The sequence below is a fragment of the Eulemur rufifrons genome, chromosome 28, assembly GCF_041146395.1.
Source record: "Eulemur rufifrons isolate Redbay chromosome 28, OSU_ERuf_1, whole genome shotgun sequence".
Taxonomy (NCBI): Eukaryota; Metazoa; Chordata; class Mammalia; order Primates; family Lemuridae; genus Eulemur; species Eulemur rufifrons.
The window spans coordinates 5,136,556-5,158,765 of record NC_091010.1 but is presented as its reverse complement, the minus strand read 5'-3'; the positions used below and the strand labels follow the sequence as shown (position 1 = coordinate 5,158,765).

The 22,210-nt window shown below is 35.5% G+C and overlaps 1 protein-coding gene across 1 annotated transcript in view; it reads right to left on the bottom strand.

The window, feature by feature from the left end:
- PARG (poly(ADP-ribose) glycohydrolase) overlaps window positions 1–22,210 on the bottom strand; it is a 124,257-nt gene that overhangs the window by 33,615 nt on the left and 68,432 nt on the right. The window contains exons 10-13 of the mRNA XM_069461174.1: window positions 19,667–19,746; window positions 15,882–15,942; window positions 12,229–12,304; window positions 7,803–7,950 (exon numbers count right to left, since the gene is read on the bottom strand). Coding sequence (XP_069317275.1) covers window positions 7,803–7,950; window positions 12,229–12,304; window positions 15,882–15,942; window positions 19,667–19,746 — 365 coding nt within the window. The remainder of the gene's footprint in view (window positions 1–7,802; window positions 7,951–12,228; window positions 12,305–15,881; window positions 15,943–19,666; window positions 19,747–22,210) is intronic.

Sequence of the window (22,210 nt, the reverse complement as noted above, 5' to 3'; positions counted from 1 at the left end):
ATTCTAAAATTCACCAAAACAATTCTGAAAAACAAAGTTAGAGCACTCACACTACCTGATATTAAGGAGTATTAAAAGACTACAGTAATCAAAACAGAAAGAATAAAAACAAAATAGACTTTAAAAGTTTAAAACTTCTGTTCTTCAAAAGTCGCTGTAAAAGAATGAAAATATATGGTAAAATGTCTGATAAAGGACTTATTATATCCAAAATATATAAAGCACTTTTAAAACTCAATAATAAGAAAACCAAACCAAATTAAAACATGGACAAAATATGGGTTCATGGGTATGGCCATATGTTAGAACTTAACCTAACTGTATACTTTATATAAACAGTTTAACATATATTAATTGTACCTCAATAAAGCTATTTTTAAAAATGTAATCTAACTCCCTTACTAGATTGTCAGCTCCTCAAGGGCAGGACTATAAATTATTAATATTTATTTCTCCATTAGCATCTTGTAATGCAACAATATAAGCTGAGTAAGCACTTGCTGAATAAACATAATAATGAGCAAAACACATTTAATTGAGATTACAATAATGAGTCCAGAAATAATCTGAAGGCACTACATAATGGACACATGCAAAAAATTCACACCTATAGAGACAACATGGCATGGTAAAAAGAGCATCACATTGCGATCAGGAGACATGAGCAACCCAAAATGAATCTTTACCAGCCAGGTGACCTTAGATAACCAAACCTTACTACACTTCATTTCATCATTAACAAATTCAGGGTTGTTAATAACTCTTATCTTGTTTACCTCACAGAATTTCTTGGAAAACTAAGTAAGACAAATAAAAAAAAATTTCAAAACCATGAAGCAGTCAGTATTGGTGCTTAACTTAGTAAGGGGGTACAGAAACCAAAGATACGACTACTTATACGAGGGTTAAAAGTGACCTGGTCTACTAGCCTGATTGGAACCAAGACAGCCCAGAACATTCTTGTTTTCTGTTTCTGGCCTAACAGTAGAAAGCCTTGTTTTTCCTGTTCACGAGAGACAAACAAACTGCCTACTCTAATCTCTTAACTAAAAAAACAAACACCTGTTCTGTCTTTTGCAAAGAAAGTGGCTGAAAATATAAAATGTCATATTTTTTATTTCAAGTTAGGATCGTTTCCATCTTCTTTCTTGAGATGACTAAGGGTAGATTTAGTTCGTTCAGGTATGGGAAATCAACAATGCAAATACAAATGCTTTTGTCCTAAACAAATTAAATCCTGGATTTTCTAATAGACACTTTTTAAAATTATGCCATTGTCTCCTTTGAAAAGTGAATAGCTTTAACTTATTTAAAACAGAAATTTATCAATCAACTCTGATGAAAATGCAAAGGTAAATAGTGATATAAGACTGACCTTTGTGATAGCTCTCTCTAGGGATGGTCTATAAGACTTCCTGGTCAAAGATAGACCTTTACTTAAGGAAAAAACTAGAAGGAACTCATTAAAATCTTATCAAGAGTTCATGACAACTTTATGAGTTTTTAGATGTAGTAGAGTAAGAAACATTCTTAGTTACTCTTACTAGGAATGAAAGTTTGTAATGAACACTGGAAAAACTATTTGGAGATTAAAAAATTTCTACTTACCAAGGGACCCTTGGAAAGAGGTTTATATGAAAGCCATCTAACATCAGTCATACAGTGCTGATTATGCAGTAGTTAGAACACTCTTGCTTTTAATTCTCATGATTAATACAAATTTAGAAAAGATAAGCACAAACAAGAAAATGTTTGATTTCCAAACATTTTAGGAAAATTCCAACTGAATTTGGATCTTTCCTAGTAAGCTGGTGTCATTTAGCAACTGGGCTGTTTTTGTAGTGAAAAGCACCTCTGGCATCGTAACTCTGTAAGTTGACCCCAGTACTATAAGCAATGTTGTCTACTTATAGTCATTTCTATTAATATCAGCTCTGCTGATACTCAGAAAAGATGTAAGGACTTGTAATGTCTGGGATGATCTGATTCACTAGAGGGCAGGTTTTATGTTAAATATACTAATACTGTGCTCCATGTCTAGGCATCTGCTTTATGTGGTCACCAAACAGAAACAACAAAACAACACCCACCCACTGCCCCCTCCCTCGCCCTCCCCAGCCACTTAACTCCCTTTGGTATTGAAGTTATTTTTGCTGGATGTTGCAGAGCAGCAGTCCTCAACCTTTTTGGCACCAGTGACTGGTTTCACGGAAGACAATTTTTCCACAGGTGGGTGGGGGCGCAGAGCTCAGATGGTGATGCCAGCAGTGGCGTGGCTGCAGAGCTCTGTGGCCCGGTCCCTAATAGACCACAGACACCAGTCTGTGGCCAGGGGGTTGGGGACTGAAATCGTAGAGGAACAAATGAAAGAAGGGAAAAAAGAGGCCGGGCGCGGTGGCTCACGCCTGTAATTCTAGCACTCTGGGAGGCCGAGGTGGGCGGATCGTTTGAGCTCAGGAGTTCGAGACCAGCCTGAGCAAGAGCGAGACCCCATCTCTACTAAAAATATAAAAGAAATTATATGGACAGCTAAAATATATATATAGAAAAAATTAGCCGGGCATGGTGGTGCATGCCTGTAGTCCCAGCTACTCGGGAGGCTGAGACAGGAGGATCACTTGAGCCCAGGAGTTTGAGGTTGCTGTGAGCTAGGCTGACGCCACGGCACTCACTCTAGCCCAGGCAACAGAGTGAGACTCTGTCTCAAAAAAAAAAAAAAAAGAAGGGGAAAAAAGAAACGAAGATCGGAGTTTTAATTCTTTTCCTCTATTCATACTTACTGAAAGGTTTTAACTCATGGCTGCCTCAGGAAGGATCACTGTAAATAGAGGGATAACATTGCCTGGATAAAAGTATTTGCCTGTTTGCATGACCTGTTTCATATTCATTTAAAAGTCTGATACCAACCAGATGTTCCACGATGATGATAAATTTAATTTATTTCCAATTTCTCAAACTCTTCTACAGATTCAGGCAGCACAGTCACAGCCATTAGCTTACCGAGCCTGGGTGCATCATTGAAGGAATGGAATTGATCAGGCAGATAGATTGCAGTGTATGGCTAAGAGTCTCCTAAGAAAGGAGATGGCAGAAATCCAGACATCAAATAGATGATGAAATGGCCATTTCCATTAAGGGAACAGCACATCACAGATATTAATTAGGAGGCACTGTAATAAAGTTAAGTGGATGTGAGAAAAAATGCTGAGTTAAAAGTCACCCCAAATGTCCTTAGCCTGAGGTAATTATAGATCTAAAAGTGAGTCAGGGATCTGCAATTTTCCATTCATTTTACAATGGCTGCAGGTAAGCTACAGAACTGATGTAACTCCAGAGTAATCCTTTTTTAGATCGGGAACACACTATCTTTAAAAAAGAAAATGTCCTAATGTTTTCCTTTTAACATTCCTACTTTATTCCCAAGGGAAATGACATCCTTTATTTACAGCAACATTAATGACAGATGACAAGGTACTTACTACTTTCAAGAGAAATGAAGCAAATGAAATAAATTATCTTTAAGTTTTAATGCCAGTATTTTGCCAAGTTTTTTATTCCAAGGATGTATATTCATCTTAAAAATTGATGGGATATTTTGTTATGAGTCTTCAGTTCAAATCTAGCATAACTGCTAAATATTAAACATCTTTTAAAGTATTATTCAATATACCCAAATGATGGGGACAGTCACATTCAAAACCTTCAGAGCTCCCAAATACAGTAGGAGATCAATATTCAAAGCATTTAGTTGCCTAACAATAGATTTATGCCAGGTTATTTTAATTTTTTGTTCTATAATTCCTTGCACTCTCACCCTCCACCACCTGCATCCTTCCTATACATCAGCAGTCCCCAACCTTTTGGCACAGGGAACTGCTTTCATGGAAGACAATTATTGTGCAGACGAGGGATGGGTGAGATGGTTTTGGGATGATCCAAGCGCATTACATTTATTGTGCAGTCAGACCTCTCTGCTAATGATAATCTGTATTTGCAACCACTGCCCAAGCTCTAGCATCACTGCCTCAGCTCCACCTCAGATCATCAGGCATTAGATCCACATAAGGAGCACACAACCTAGATCCCTCGCATATGCAGTGTACAGCAGGGTTCACACTTCTATGAGAATCTAGTGCCACCGCCACTGATCTGACAGGAGGCGGAGCTTATTCGGTGAAGCGAGCAATGGGGAGCAGCCGTAAATACAGATAAAGCTTTGCTTGCTCACCCTCCACTCACCTCCTGCTGTGCAGGCCTCTTCCTGACAGGCCACCAGCTGGTACCACATCAGTACCAGTTCACAGCCCAGGGGCTGGTGACTGCAGCTATATATGCTAACCAACAAACGCAGATTGATGACCAATATGTGAATTGACGAAATTTTGAGAACTAAAGAGGTTTATCTTTCCATTTTAGTATAATTTGGATCATAATCTCAGAATTCTGGGTGAAATACTCAGTCACTTCGAATAGCTGACTGAGGCTGTATCTAAGAAAAAAATCATTTGCTGAGGTTCCAATCTTAATTTCTTACATAAACTCAGACAATTAACAATTTTTAGTTTTTCTTTTGCCTTATCAAAACAGCAGAATCACAGGGATAAGAATTAATATAGGATGTCTAAATGATACGGAATAACTCATTGAAAGCCCCTTTACCAATGGGTGCTTAAAAGATAAGGAGACATCGGCAAAAATGGTGGAGTAAAACCACTAAAAATTCTCTTTTCCATAAAAGCTGTGAGAACAATGTGAGAATCACAGTAAGAATCAATTATGGAAACTAACCAAAGGCTTGCAGCAATCCAGGCAGTATTTATTCAAGGAAAACCGGCTGAATCTTTGTAAAAACCAAAAAACTTTGTGCTATTTTCATTTACCCTATTCCCATCCCAGTCTCCCAAGTTCCACCGTAACCTTAAAAACCAGTCTTCCATGATCACGGTGAAAATCAGCAGCCTGGCAGCCACCAGAAAGGCAGAAGCAGGTTGAAGCTCTTTCAAAGCCCCTTAGAGAACTGTCAATATTTGACCTGTCTGGTAGTCCCCAGGAAAACCTCACTCAGAAGGCTGTCTTTACTTTACTGGACTTGGAGCCTGCCCAATCTGAAAAGACTAATCCACGAGTGTTTGATGAAAACAATTACAGGAAATTATTTAAAACTGAGGCTGCCTGAAGTGGTGGCTAACAGCTGGGGCAAACAATAGGCTAATCAAAAAACTTCAAAGGAAAAGCTAAGGAATGAGATGTACATAAACGGGTTTGAAAAGTTCTAATATATTCTTAGGAATCTAGAAGACCACATGCATGCCCACAGCTATGCAAATGAGCGGGACAAATCTGAGAAGGCCCTCAGCTCTCCCCTTTGTCTGACCTTGAGGCTCTGTGTAAGCAGGAAGTGAAGGCTAAGGCCGAGTCATCAAGTGCCTGGTAGTGTGTTGAAGGTGAGCCCCAACATGCATATAGAGCCCTTCAGCAAAGACTGAGAGACTTAGTTCAAGGCATTAAAGGAAATCTCTTCAAACATTAGCAGACCACTAACCTAACTGAGCAGAAACTTCACCAGCCACACATGAGAAAGAACATTGACTTTACAAAACTAGTTTAGAAAAGTCATTAAATAAGAAACAGCAACAACAATGAGCTCTGATGAAAACGGAAAATCTGATTTCTAGGGTAACCACATTATAGTATTTAAAATGTCCAGTTTTTAACAAAAAATTATGAGACAGAGAAAAACTGAAAAAGTATGACCTATGCCCAGCCAAAAAAGGAGCCAATAGTAACTGCCCCTGAGGAGCCCAGACATTGGACTTGTTAGACAAAGACTTTACATCAGCTATTTTAAATATGTTCAAAGAACTACAGAAAACTATGTCTAAAGAACTAAAGGAAAATATGAGAATGATACTTCTCAAATAGAGACCATTAAGAAAGAGACAGAAATTATAAAAAAGCAACAAATAGAAATTTTGGAATTGAAAAGTACAAAACTAAAATAAAAAATTCATTAGAGGAATTCAAAGCAGATTAGAGCAGGTAGAAGAAATAAATAATCAATGAACTTGAAGATAGGTTAATTGAGATTATCCAGTCTGAAGAACAGAAAGAATAAAGAATGAAGAAAAACAGAGATTCAGAGAACAACATCAAATACATCAAAATATACATAATTTGGGAGTCCCAGAAAAAGAGAGAAAGGGGCATAAAAAATATTTGAAGAAATAATGGTAAAAAATTTACCAAATTTGATGCCAACCATTAATCTAAATACTCAAGTTCAATGAACTCCAAGTAGGATAAACTGAAAGAGATTCGCTTCTAGAGACATTATAATCAAACTGCTGAAAGACAAAGACAAAAGAGAGAATCTTTAAAGCAAAACTTAAGGAACAAGATACTCTCCTGAAGGTTGCCTACAAATGTATTGGAGGCAAAGAATGCGGCTTCAAGATTAGATAGATCTTGGAGTCAGTTTTTTCAGATACCTCTTTGGAGGTAATTCAGTTGAGTACACATTTGATACAACTCATAGGGGATGGTTTTTCTCCTACTGTGATCTTTGGGAATAACAATAACCAAATTCTCCTACACCCATCTCAAAGCAGCAATAGATTCCAAGATGAAATAAGAATTCCAGTTTTGCAGGGGAAAAAAAAACCACCAGCAATTGATGGTGCATTATGGCTTTTAGGTAGGAATGTTCTTTTAGGTATTTGAATAAAAGGCTCGACTTATATATGGTGGCTTATTAAGGGTCTTTTAAGAGCTATGAGGCAATCATTAATTTTTTATATCTCATTCACAAGAAAATAGTATGACAGTCTGAAGAAACTTACATAAAAAATTTTTTTAAATCTCTATATCAGACCTACAGTATAAATTTGACTAAATTTCCCCCCTTCCCATATTAACTTAAAGAAATCCAGGAGAAGCATTAAGATAATAACACTTTTCCCTTTAAGATTAGAAATTAGGGTGAACATAAAATTACTGATTTTTCTCCTGTAAAGCTCACTACTGTATTGGCTCTCTCTAACTGCTGTAAATCTGCTTTTTATATTTATATACTGTCTCCATACTGACGTGTAACAAATAACTTTAAAAAATTATCTATTTTTAATTGAAACAAATCATTTTCAATATATAATGGAAGAATGACAATAGAATACATACTCAAAGGTCTATCACTATGTTCTTTTTCATAGCATTGTATTTTATCGTACAATTTCAAACTGGAGGATAACTGAATAGTTTTTACCTCTGTTCCTCAGATAAAGATGCCAAGAAAGAAAAGGTAGGGATAAAATGTTTTACTCAAGATTAGGAAAATGAGACTGTAACAATTTCAAAAGGCAAGTATAAATTAATGAATAAAAATATTGGGACTAGGCCGGGCGACGTGGCTCATGTCTATAATCCTAGCACCTCTGGGAGGCCGAGGCGGGATAGCTTGAGATCAGGAGTTCGATAACAGTCTGAGCAAGAGTGAGACCCCATCTCTACTAAAAATAGAAAAAATTAGCTGGGCATGGTGGTATGTGCCTGTAGTCCCAGCTCCTCAGGAGGCTGAGGCACAAGGATCACTTGAGCCCAGGAGTTTAAGGTTGCTGTGAGCTAGGCTGACCCCTCGGCACTCTAGCCTGGGCAACAGAGCGAGACTGTTTCAAAAAATATATATATATATTGGGACTAATGCCAGCAGAAGAGAAAAGTTATACCTAGGTGGTCTCTAGTCTTCATGACAGACATTCATAGATGGGGGGAAAACTATCCTGTTATCCAGACTTCCCAAAACTAACCTGTGATAATAAGACATTCATTGTGATCCAGCACCTCAGTGAAGAGTCGTGAAACAATCAACTCCGGATTGATTAAAAAGCGGATTTCTTCTTGCACAAGTCCTGCACTGGTTACACCACCGCCAACGAAGCGATTTGCAAAATCCACCTATTTGGGAAAATGTGACATGTTAAATAACGGTCTAAAATACCTACATATACGATAAAGAAGCAAACAGTCTCTAAACTCCAATCTTCTTTTCCTCTGCCATGAAAATCAATCCCAAAATTAGCAACCGTCCCAAGAAGGACAGATAACAGTTGCTTGTATTCTTTCATCTCATTGCAGTTAACATCTCCGCATATTTCTTTGGATCCCAAAACTGTAGAAGGAACCTAGAAAATGAAGCTCTTAGGCAAAATAGTATGGATTCTTGTTTATAAACCTTATTTGTACTCCAAGGGCCACAAATCAAGGGAAGGTTTCAAGGTCAATTCCCCACAGTCACTACTTAAATTCCCTTTATGTATTTCATATGACTTTAATATATCATACCTTTCTTATATAATATGGCTATCAAACACTTGCCCTAAAGAACAAATAACTTTAAAAAATTATCTATTTTTAATTGAAACAAATCATTTTCAAAATATAATGGAAGAATGACAATAGAATACATACTCAAAGGTATATTAATAGTAATTGACTGTTTGGGGGTAACCTTTTTCAATCTTATTGGAAGAATAAAGGAATGGAATGTTTGTCTTTCTAAATTCAACTCCAAACCCCAAAACACGTGTGAAAATTGCTATTTTTTAAAAATATAGTAAAGGAAAGAAGGAAGAAAGAAAACCCAGTATGATGACAAAAATTCAACTAAATCAATATTTCCAACTTTGCTTGAAACTATATATGCGCTTTATGTGGAGTACTTAATGGAATCACCAAGCTCTTACTAATACATAGGAGTTACATACTCCTCAAGAGAAGGCAAACCCAACCTGCCAGCATTATTTCACTTTGTCTTAACCTCACTAAGCACTACAATCTGTCCAACACTATGCCAGGCCCTATAGGGCAGTATGTAAGAAATGATGTCCATCTTTACCTTATTCTGTCTGGGGAGTTGGATTACACACACAGCCCCACAAAACCTGTGTACATACGCAGTCATACACATAAGTAAAACAGAATTTACTAAGTACTGTAAGAGAGGGTTATACGCTTTCAAACTATTGTAAAATATAAGATTTCTTAAAGCTTGTTCATGTTCTCTAAAGCAACTGATATTAAATGATAATATGAAGCCCATTTTACAAAATAGTGAAATAGAATATCAATCTTTTGATATGTAAAAGTATATGAAAAGACAGAACTTAGTAGAAGGCAAAGTAGTCTTCTTTCATCATAGAAGAACTACCAGAAAATGCAGAAATATACTACTGACAAGTTCTTGAAATGAGTTACCACAGAGAATCATATATTTGGGTTTGTATTCTGGAGTACTAAAATCAATGCTAAAAACACAGATTGACTCTTTAGCTTATATAGAAAACTAATTTCGGTGAAACTAGGCTGTTGATTAGAATTAGTTACCTACTACATATGAGGTCTTTGGGCAAAGGGGATTCATGGCTTGAACTGTTCAAATCAACAAATATTTATTCAACAAATACTGTGCTGGGAATCATGGATACAAAGATGAATAAGACGTGTGTGGTTCCTGGCCTCACAGCATTTGCAATCAAGATGGGAGGCAGGCACATAAGCAGAATGATAAGTTGATTATTAAAGAACCTATAAATATGTACCCGATATTTCCCAAACAATACAATTAACTAAAACTGGAACATCGGAGGAGGTAGGGGAGCTTTACAAGAGGACATGGCATTCAATCCAGACTTAGCTGGCATGCAGGCTGAGGGAATAGCTACACAAGGACATAGGGAAAAAATCAAAAGTAAATTGCTGCATGAGGGGAATGGTAAACAGATTGCTCATGCCTACCTGCAACATAGAGTACGTATACGGTGATGAGGTGGTCTGAGCTCTAGAGAATTTTTATTTACTTCTGAAGGTTCTGGGAAAGACTCAAGTTAACAACTGAATCTGTGTTTTAGGAAGATAATTCAGGCTAGAGTTTAAAGAAAAAACTGGAAAAGTGTAAAATTAAAAGCAAAGAGGTTGGTTAGGTGACTATTGAATAGTTTAGACAAGCACTACTAGGGCTTCAAATAGGGCAGGGTTAAAGTAAAGGAAAGAGAGGAGACTCAGCAAAGAAATAAAATACCCTGCACTTGAGAACTGAGAGATTGGCTGAGTGCCTGTTAGGATAATGGCATTGTGAATACAAATGAGAAACAGACAAGGTTTGAGATCGGCCTAACTTAATTTTTACTGGAATAAGGTACATAACTAAAATAAAAGGATAAGCTCTATCCAACTTATGTAATGATCATGGAATACATTCAATGTACATGCTATTGTTCACTCTTAGAACAAAATTCCAACGTTTATTACTTGAAAGGTATGCGCAGAAATAAATATACTAAACTAAGTAAGTCTTTAAAAACAGAGGTCTTTTAGAAAACCAAAGTTTCCACTACTTAAGAAAGTTCTTAATAAGAGGCTCTCTATAACAGGTGAGAAACCTGTTTTTTTTCCAGTACGAGAAAACAAGCAGTAAGTGCTTCTTTATTTTTAGCCAGTCATTTTCCAAGTCTCTTTACTTTAAAGTTACTTATTCAGATTACTCAGCTTCTGAATTATAACTTGATGGAAAGAGAGAAATGATAACATTCCTTAGAGAGGGTTTGTTGTTGTTGCCATTCCGCATAATGTAATTTATATTCTACACAAGGAGCTTTTTGTATTGCAATACAATATTCGTTGATCTCCTGGGGAGACCTGGCATGAGTATGGAGAACAATTAATAGTGTTAGAAGCCACTATGGTATGCTTTTAATCTACCGAGGTCTCACATTTCATCTATAATATATTCAAGGCAAGTGGGGGAGAATCCCAACCTTGACTGTTGTTAAAAAATTCCTTATTGAATTGTATTGTAATAAAGGTCAGCATTCCTGTGGTGCTAACTAGCAGTAGCTTTGTTTAGTTTATGTGTATTAAGAATCCCTCAGTTTGTCCAAGTCTTTAATGTAGGAAAGAACTTCATCAAGAAAAGAATGTGGGGAAAAAAATAATAGTTGTTTGAAACAATATTTAAGTATATTTTAAAATTATATTTTAAAATAGAAGTATATGATTAAATCAAATTAAAGTATGTTTTACTTTGTTTTTTGCCAAAGCTAAGTACAAATATTAATTCAGTTATTCTAAGTATTTTTTGTTTATACACTCAAATAACCACTGGGAGAAAGTGACTTAAAGCTAAACATGGTTTGCCCCTTTCAAGATTTTAATTACAAATATTTTCAAATAAAAACACCATTCTAAAAACAATTTCAGTTTCATCGGTCATCATTTGCAACACAAAATAAGTAGCCACACTCAGTCTAGTCATTTTATAATACACATTAAATTATTCAAAGAAATCAGTCCATTTTCAAGCAACTGCTTTCTTTAGCTTCTGACCCAATATAAGCATCAAAGAAGGAGCTAAGAAGAAAAATCAGCTATTAGTATAAGTGAGATGGTGTACAAGCTTCCGTCAAAGAAAACTAAGTTTACAATGCTCCTATAAATGGGATAAAGAACACAAAACACTAACATTTTGTCCTTGATTAGTGAATTTTAAAAAACTACTATAAATCAAAAGATTAGGTTAGGTGTTACTACATTTTCAAGCTAAATACATGGGGTGTTTTGTTGACCCCTTTCTCCAAAAATACTTTTTAGAAGTAAGGGCAGTAATGAGGATTGGGGGATGGACAGAATTATCTACTCTTTAACAGGGAAAAGGACACTGGCAATCACAGCTAGCTCACGTGCCTAAAATTGTTACATATGGGAGAGAGGTCTTTCTAATCAATCAGTTTTAGATGTCTGCCTCCTAGACCTAAATAAGGCTGTAGGTGGCAGAAAAACATCTCAAGCTGATCATCATTTGGGGCACAGCAAGTGTCTTTAAAGAAAAAGAACAAAACTGCCTGGTGACAGCTTGTCAAGACCATACCCTGGGAACTTCCTCCACTGTCAACCTACAATCAATGTCTGAACCAAGAGGACTGATGTCCAGACTCTGGGATTTTCTGTCAAAGTGTTTTCAAAGAAGCACATGTAAGAAACAGAGAGCATACACTGGCAAATAACATTACCAAGGCTGTCAAAGTAATCTGTTTGGTGTTTTCCTCCATTCTGCTATCATGCTTCTTTGCATTAAATCAGTTTAAGAGGCAAATAAACAGTTTTTTCAAATTTCTTTTGCTGCCAGAAGCTTGACAAGAGAAGCTCCTAAACACACAGACACTACTGAGATTCACCTACCTGTAGCATGCCTCGGCCATTTCCTTCTATGGTACCTTCATAAGTGACATGCAATCGCGTCAAGGGTTTTTCACATCTATAATATAACAAGATATTCTCTTATTCATTTTTTAATATATGTTTTTCAATTTTTAAAAATTCTCTTAATTCTGAAACTCAAGATATAATCATGTCAGATCCCTTATTCTTTTTTAATGGCAAGTAATTCACTACAGACAAATCTGAAAAATATAACTATAAAAAAATCGAAACCACCCCAAATCTCAAAAGCCATAAACAGATATCCATTGTTAATATTTTTGATATTGATCCTCCCAAACTTTTTCTTACTCAAATATATAAATATACATATTTAAATTAAAATGGGATAACATACTATTTGAAACCTGCTCTTCCTGTAAATAATATCAAAGTTTCTCTTCTTTAAAACAGTTGAAAAACTTCTCAAAATATAAAAAAATTAAATCCATGAAATTTTATTATGCTATAGTTGCAACCTGAGGAAAAATATAGAAAAACTGGCAATAAATCATATCTGACTGTCAGATGCGCTCTATTTTCACTAGTTTGATGACTGTGTGTATGTGTCGGGAGAGTGCGTCTTAATGACATACATGTCATAGAAATTTTGAACTATGGTATTTTTATATGAATATGGTTGACAAATGAACCTAATACCTATAAGTCATTCTGAAGGTATAATTAATTTCTTTCCCATTCAACCCTGGTCACTGAGGGTTTGAATTATATTAAAAACCATTACATTATATTAATAGCATTTTATAGCATTTTTTTCTCACTAAATTTTTCCCCTGATCACTTACTGAATAAAAAAATATAAATTCTAATAAATGTAACAGATGAAATTCAAACTCCTAATTTACATAAGGGTGGCAATAACTTTATTTTTGGGGGGCAGGCCGTTATATTTTTAAAAAATCATTTAGGAGGCTACCTGATAAAGCACTATTTACTTAGGTTCGCTTGCTTCCTTCTTTCCTGGTTTCAATGACTCAAATACATTTCTGGTAAAATGCTAGCCCAAGAGGCTGATAACCTTAAACTCAGATGGTAATTCTATACAGGTTCTGTTCCAAGAGCTTTATTTGTATTAATTCATTTAATACTCATAACAACCAGCTATCTCCTTTTATAGATGGGAAAACAGAGCACAGAACATTTAAGTAACCTGCCCATGGCTAGTAAATAAAGTAGCAAAAATTTATTTGAACCTAGGTAGTCTAATTCAATGGCTCAAGCTCTTAACCAATATGCTATACTTCTAGAAAAATTACTTTCCCAATCTCTTGCAGAAAGCAGTATCATAAGTTTGATTTTTTTTTTTAACATTCTTTTTTTGGGTCCTACTTTCCCAGTCATTTTATTCAGAGGGAGACCACCTGTGAGGATACTACTGAAAAGCTAAAGAAGCATAATCCAAAAATCTCTGGGCTGTCAGTCAGAACTTCAAAACAGAAATTCCATCTGTTGTCATCTATTCTCCATGACTGAAGTTAGCAACTTTATAGTACAGTTCTCAATAAAATTATGAAATTGCTAGAAACTGTTTTTTGTTTTGAAGCATCCTCCAACTTCCCAATAGGTCTCCCTTTCCAGTCCCAGCAAATCCTCTACACCCCTGCCTCAGAAATCAAAGACACAGACAATTCTGGCTCTGTGATTAACTAAGCCTGGCTAAGATATTCACTGATAATCAAAATGTTAACCACAACATGACAGAGACTTGGAATTTCAGAAAAGCCTCTAAGTTCCTGGCACCCACTTAGACCCTTACTCTTGGGAACACCAATAATCCTCATCTCTTCTTCATCCTCCCTCTTTAAGTGAATGCATGTCTCTGGTTCTATGGAGTCTGGGAAATTGATTTTAATTACATTCTCCAACTCACTTATGAAGCAGCTAAAACAAAAATGAGATCAATGAAATAAAAACAAGTTAGACAAGGTATCCAGTTAAATTCTGCCTATCAAAGTTAAGAGAACAATCTTGGTCTTACTTAGGGGCAAAGTTGCTATATCTCATTGACACAGCAGCCTTGGCAGTCTCTCCCACATGGTGATATACAAATGGGTGTTCTTTCACATTAGTGCCAAATGAATGTCAAATGCAGAGTAGAGATCCTGGCTCAATTAAAAATAAGCTCTTAGAATGATCCATAAAATCTACACCAAAATGACATGAACAAAACATATGCATTCCTGTTAGAAACGAATAGAAGAGGACAAAAACAATCCACTGCACTCTGGTTGGGCCAGATAATGTAGTAGAATGTTACTTTTGGTTCTAGGCACCATATTTTAAGAAGGACCAATGAACAAGGACAAAGAACAAGGACTTTGTTAAGAGCAGAGATAAAGGAAGAACGAGGGAGACAGAAGGGAGGCAGAAGACAGACATTTTCAGTGAATGAAACTGTGTGATGATAACACAAGCAACTAATGATGAAACAGACTACGGTGAAACAGTGAATTTCCCATCCCTGAAGCTGTCCAGTCTCCATCTGTTACAGGTATTACGGAGCCAACCAATATTTTTAGTAGGCAGCTGGGCGAGATGACTTCCTGGAGCCCCTTTCATCTCTAATATGCCATGACTTCAAAATGCTGTACATGTTCTCTTCCTTTTCTGATCAATTTTTTTTCTCTCTGTCTTCAGGTTGCTTAATGTTCTATCTACTTCCCTCTATTAATAATCATCTCAACCATGCAATCAGCCTCCTGAAGTAAGTTTCCTTTTCTTTCACCTCACAAACATCTTTGATGGATGAAAACACCACAGGAAAGCCACCTAAGCAGATATGCCTTCAAGTTAGCTTCCCTTAAGAGTGATTTCCCTTCGTCACTAATTCCAAACAAAACAATTACAAACTATTATTAAAATTATTAGAAAGTGAAAATGGGAGGCATTGGTAACATGAACATACGCCCAAAATATGTATTTAATATGCCTGATCATGTCCTCATGTATATATAAGAAATTGATGCACATTTCTTTAATTGCATTGGGGATTTACTCTAGGTTTGGAAATGTATTAACTATGTCAAGGCACTAAGGATCTTAAAAATCTGAATGAACTAAGATTTGTTATTATTCTCCTTGGTATTTTCTGATAAATAAGAAAAAAAACAGTAAATTAGCAATTTACCCATAATCTACACATAGTATATGTGGACTGCCAAACTTCAAAATTCTTGTCACTCAAATTCTAGACAATTACTGTTTACATTTTAGCCTAATAAAAAGATTTTTCTCAATCCTGTTCTCCAGAAAAAAAAGCTATACAATAAAAACACTAACAAAAAAAGAGGGTAAGGAGAAACATTTAAATACTGGTGTTCCATTTAATATTAGTGTCTCTTCACGCACAGAACTCCTTAATTCTAAATGGGACTTCATTTCAGAAGACAAAACTAAGACAAAATGGTAGAAGTTAAGAGTTGTAGACTTTGATTTAAAAAGCATGACCTTTCTAACAATGAGAGCTATCAATGGATCATTTATGAGAAGAAACTCCCTCGCACTAGAGCAATTAGAGGTTGGGAAACCATCTGTGCAGGGGCTGTAAAACAGAATCTTCTCATGGTGAAAGAGTCCTAATTTTAAGGGTCTGAGATTATTTTTATTATTATTACCTTTCCCATTCTGGAAAATCTTCAAGACTCTGTCTTGTAAATGTCACCAACCCAGTAGGTTCTACAAAAGCAATAAAAGAAAAACGCACCCAAAATAAGTTTCAATTTTGAAAAGATTATATACACATTCAGTAAAAGAATGGGTCTAACAATGGCTATAAAATGAATTATGTTATATTATAAAATTGGGAAATACCAACCCTAATGCTGGAATATAACAAAATATTGATTTAAAATAATACTATCCTTTCATTAGGAACTCCTATAAAAGAAGAAGACCTCACTAAACTATACAAATAACAGCAGAACAGTAGGATCTGAGTGCTAATACTTCCTGAAGTTTTTAAAACTGCATATATAATACTTTTTATTAAAAAGGATGCATACTTGGTACAGCTTATGCAATAAAGACAAAACCGAATTCCAATTTGTAGGTCCTTTACAAAGAAAAGCCTTACCCCTACACTTAAAGACTGGTGAACAGATACACATTTACATGCTCTGCGGTAAAGTAAAATGTCTAAGATTAAAAAAGGAAATCAATGGCATGTCCTTTGGAGTTAGCACAGCTTAGATGATCACTCCCCTTATTAGTAGGCGGAGTGGCTAGAGGAGGAATTACTGTGTTTTAGAGTTTAGAAAAGAAAGACGACACATTTTTCAAGGAGCAAGCGATTTGAGAGGATCAAAATGAAACACTATTAATGCAGTCAATAATTTTAGAGGGTAAGTTTTTTTTTTTATTTACTTTTTTTAAGCTAGTGGCAAAAGCTTTAAACAATAAATCAGCTGGCCAGAAGTAATTTGTCTGATTCAAATCAAAGAACTAAAAAGGCCATGCCATTTCTGTTTTCTTCTGTTAAAAAAATCAAAATGAAAGAGGGTTTTAAGCAAAGAGAGAGATGTCAGGAATTATTAGTGATGATGGTGTAAAGCCCAATGAAAGCCTGGCAATCATTTCATTCCAATGGACAATTCCACATTTCTTTTTTGTCAGCCACAGGCAGTAACAACTCAAAAATCATCTGGAGCAGTTGTAGAAACAAATTTTTTTGTTAACATGAGCCTTAAAATGTTCTTTAGATATCTAACCTTAAGACAAATAAATAGCATATTTAAAACCACAAGTAAAAGGTCAAACAATTCAAATACTAGAGAAGCAACTCTATTAATAGGAAACTAAAGTCTATCTCATCATTCAGTAACTGAGCAGAGAAGTAAGAACACTAACTGTCCTTCATATATATTAACAGAGACCAGGAGAAATTCATAAACACTATTGTCAAAGCAAGAGAAAAGGTAGAATAAGATGGTTTTTTAGATATAATTATTAACAAAAATGCCTTGAGAACATGTCTGTTAGCTCTCTTCCAAAAGAAGGCACCTCTCACCTCAGAACAGGGTACTCTGGTTAATCAAATACTTCCCGTAATAAAATCATAATATATACTACATATGGATCATCAATTTTTAAATATTTGATCTATGAGATACTTTACCTTAAACTATATCAAAAATAATTTAATTCAGAAGACTGTATAAAATATTTACTCTCAAGATCCTCATCACAAATATAAAATACAGATGTTTAACAACACTGAAAAGTTGGTCCTAAAATTATATTTTACCAATTCTAAAAAGTATGTTTTTTTCACATATTAAATTTCTGAAACTAGAATACAACTTTTGTAATGGAAGTATTTTGTCATGAGTTCTAGATTAAAGTTGGATTTTCCCAGAGAAGATGTGACTCTGCCTCTGCTGTCATCTGGGAGCACAACTGACCTAAGGCCATCTGAATTAAATCCTCTGCTGCAGGTCTTTGTGGACCATGCTGGTGGTATGACTCCAGATCTGAAACTTGGGGTTTGTAGTCCAAATTCTCAGAGATTTTTTCCCCCTTGCTCTATTCAGTGTCAAGGTTAAGACTTTATTGTTATTGTCCCTTTTCTTCCTAGCCGGGTTAATTTGTCATTTATCCTTAGACTAAGGACACAGACCTTTGTGGACCAGCTTTGTACAAGAGGTCTCCTATCAGACTTCCCGTCCCGAGTGTTTTTTCTTTCTTACAGGTATATAATGTAATAGCACATTTTACCATCTAGGACATCTCAGATTTGCTGAAATATGGCACTTAAAATAAGTTTTTGAAGTCTCTAGTTAATAGGCTCCAGAACTTCCACACAACTAATCATTAAACTGCAAACCTCTTTCATTCCTTTTGGTATTCCTCCTTAAGTTGTTAGCTCTACATCATGAAAACCTAGAGCAATGTTGTACTATATTTCTACAAAGAACTAAACTACCACATATAGTGAAAAAGCCAGAAAATAAAATGTCTAATTACAATTTATTTCTTCAATCTAATTCCCAATATTTATGATGGCTTATGCATTTATGGTTGAAAAAACAAACTTTTAGCTTTTTCTTCAAAGTATTTGAAATCCTAAAAACTTAGAAAGCCAAGTTAGCTTTCAAAGAAGATATACATGATCAGACTCCCAAGACAAAAAAGTAAACTCTGAATTGCTTAGTTATAATAATTCTATTTAGATCTAGAATAGCCAAAAAGAAAAAAGTAGTCATCTCTTTAACAAATCATAAATTCTAATTTGATTTTATGCCTCATAAGCCTGAATGATTCTGCATTTTCTTTTTAACATTTCATTCAGTACAGGACACAAAACTGAAATTCAATAAGCTAAGAGATAAATAATCCCCTATCAAAAAAGCATATAATTTTCCCCTTAAATACCAAACTCCTGATAATTGATTTCTTTCCAAAAATTTAACAGCGTCCAACAGCAGTGTATTCAAGGGGGAAGATACCAAGTACATTGCAACACAAAGATTAAAAGAAAAATACGACAAAAATGACCTTAAAATGATTCAAGGACATGTTTTAAGACAATCCCACAGCTGGATGACCAGAACTGAAAAGAATTCATTTCACTTGACCAGGCTGACCTGACCTACTTAGCACAAGGAAATTTTTAAGGTGGTTTCCTTTAAAATCAGTGGGTAGCCTTTGCTGATAATAGCAAACATTTATTATGTATGTATCTTCTTGTTTAATATCTATACCTATCACATGAGGTAATTATCATTATCATTTTATTTCACAGATGATAAAACTGAAGCTTAGAGATGTTAAGAAACTTGACCATTCAGCTCCTGAGACATGGGTAGTAATACCAACCAGTCTGTTATCAGCTGGTCACGACTAGCATTTCTTAGACATTTACTACTATTGCCTCAGGCACTGCTATTAGGTCTGGGGAAGAAAGATGGTTAAGGTCCAACAAAGGAAGACAGACAGGTAAACAGTCAGTACAACACAGTTTCATAGGAACTTTACAAAGGGCTTAGGGGGATACAAAAGAGAGGAATGGGTAGGAAAACAATGCATTAGTTGACCTGTGCAAATTAGTAAATGCTTCTTTAAATAGAGAACATTCAAAATGTATTTCCTGGTCAATATACTTTCATTTCAAAGTATTAATTTACCATTTTCATTCATGAAGACCCTTTGATATACATTGCAGCTTTAAGAGAATATGGGTCTGATTTCAGAGTATATAAAACCCACACACACATTCATAGCACACATTTATGTATATATACAACATATGCATAAAATATAGGTTATAATATCAAATTATTACTGTTTCAATGTGATTTAGGCAGGAAGGTTTACTTTAAACTCAAAATGTTCCTCACATATCACTTGATTTGAACTATTCCCATCAGCAAGAAAAATTACAGTAAGAATGAAAGGAATTTACTTTTCTCTGTGACTCTTCTAAAGTAGCAGAAGAGAGTTTTAAGTTTCTCTGGTTTCCTTGATGAACGTCCTTCAAACAACCTGAAAGAGACCAAAAACAAAAGAGGGAAAAGGATGATTTTTAAATGCCTTAATGGCTCACAAAACAGTAAATCTATATTGCTACCAAGTAATAAAAAGAAATAATTTTTCTCCAAGGCAATTCTGTAATGATAGAGAACTGGAAAACTGGTTTGGATTCAAATGGCATGTGGTGAGGACTGAAACCAACTAGAACCAGGCTTCCTCAAAGCTGTTCAAGTCGGACGGCACTTGCTACCTCCCATATTTCTCCAATCCATCTTCCTCCAGGGAGAAGGCACCACCTAGTCCCCCAAAGTCAATTAGGGTCAGTCAGTTAATGCATAGCTACTTTCCCAAAGGCAAATATGATTTATAATTCATAATGTTATTAGGTAATTAAATAACTGAACAAAAACGGCATCTGAAAAAAATCCACACCTGAGTGTTTGTGGTGGGGAAGATTGGGGAAGAGACACAGGCAGGTATGACAGGGGATACTGGAGACTGAGCAGTCCTTGGTAATCAGACAAATAGAGTCTATTATGGACTGAATGTTTGTGTCTTCCCAAAATTTGGGAAGCCCTAATCCCCAGCGCAGCTGAAATTAGAGATAGGGCCTGTGAGGAGGTGGTAAAGGTTAAATAAGGTCACAAGGGTGGGGCCCTAATCTGATAGGACTGATGTCCTTATAAGAAGAGGAAGAGACACCAGAACTCGCTCTATCTCTCTGACATGTGAGAACACAGGGAGAAGGCAGCTGTCTACAAACCAGGAAGAGAGCCCTCACCAGGAACCCAATTGGTAGCACCTTGATCTGGGATTTCTAGTCTCCAGAACTGTGAGAAAATAAATTTCTGTTGTTTAAGCCACCTGGACTCCATAGTATTTTGTTATGGCAACTTGAGCTGACTAATACAGACCTTTTGCATGGTAACCAAAGCAGTGCTTACCCTTTGTCATCTAGTTTCCAGCAACCTGGACTTGCATTATTTAATTCAATTTTCTCTGAAACGATGTGGCATTGTAATTGTAACATATAATTCAATTTATCCTGAGGAAAGAAAAGCGGGGCTTTGGAAGCATATGACCTGAGCAAGTAGTTCACTAAAAGATTTCTAACACAAAAGCATGCTTTTGGGCTCAAGATCTAGCTTTCCAAAGGCATTTAAAAACTATAGAGATTCAGTGGCTATAAATGATGAGGTACTATTCATCTGCCTCTAGTCATGTACTCTGACTTTAAAACCAGAAATCCTTCAAGTAAAAGTCCACTTTAATAAGTGCTGGAATCGGTAACATTTTTCATGATTAGAAGAGCAAGCTTATGTAACTTTGCAGAGAGGGAACAGTTAATTCCATGAGAAAATCCTACTGAGCGACTGAAATAAATTAGGAAAAGGGAAGGAAATGCAGGTTTCAAGTGATTCTGTTTTCAATGATCTGAAATCTGTATTCAGGGTTAATGTCTGGAAAAACAATTTATGTATTTATTTCTTAAAATTTTTCAATACTTATTTCGTAAAAAGAACACTAATGTAGGATAGTATTTTAACCAAATCTAAAATCTAATCTTTTTTCAAAAATAATTTAAGAGTACCTGTGATAATTTTTACTCATTCAAAAGAACTTATCTTTTTAAATTATTTAACACATATACTCTTATAATCCAGCTGCCAAATGAAAGAAAGGCTCTTTGAGAGTGCAGGTTTCAGCTTGATTTCTTCTGCAATATGTCAACCCGAATAGAGTTTATTTAAATCAAAATGATAGTCAAAATGAAGAAGCTACTTGGCAGTTTAATTAAACATCCTGTATCAATAAATATGATTTACTAAATGAATACCTTGGGTACCACAGCAAAATCCCTTTCTAGGCTCAGTACTTAGCAGAGGGAAGCAATATGAAAACAGCCACCACCTTTTTCTAGAGATGAATTGATATACTATACAATTCAATTACGGGGGAAAAGTTCTTCTTCAATAGAACTATTGCATAGTGAGGAGAAAACGCTATTGCCCTTGAGAAATAACTCCCCAAAACAGAAAAAAAAAGTATCCCTAGCTTCTATATGTGGTCATCTGTTTGTAAAATCACATAGAAGTTCACATATTTCATAACCACAGTGACAAATTATTACTTTTGGGAGCCTCTTGGGACTACAAATTTATTATCCTGGCAATACAGACTTTCCTGGAAGATTAAATGGCTGTTATGATCACCCACTACAAATGAGCACCATTGCTTATTTTGCAGGTCCAAACCTTAAAGGTACAAATAAGCAGAATCTCGATGCTGTTCATTTGTTGCTGCAAGCCTAATTTCAGATCACTGTGTAACCAAATATGCTTTCCCATCTTCTGAAAGAGAAAGGAAGTGAGGGGAGTGTTGTGGGGGAGGTGGCAGAAGTGGAGATAAAGTTAGGGAGATAAAGCAAGTTTAAAACCCTTGTGACAATTCTCAGACTTGGCTGTTGTAAAATTTT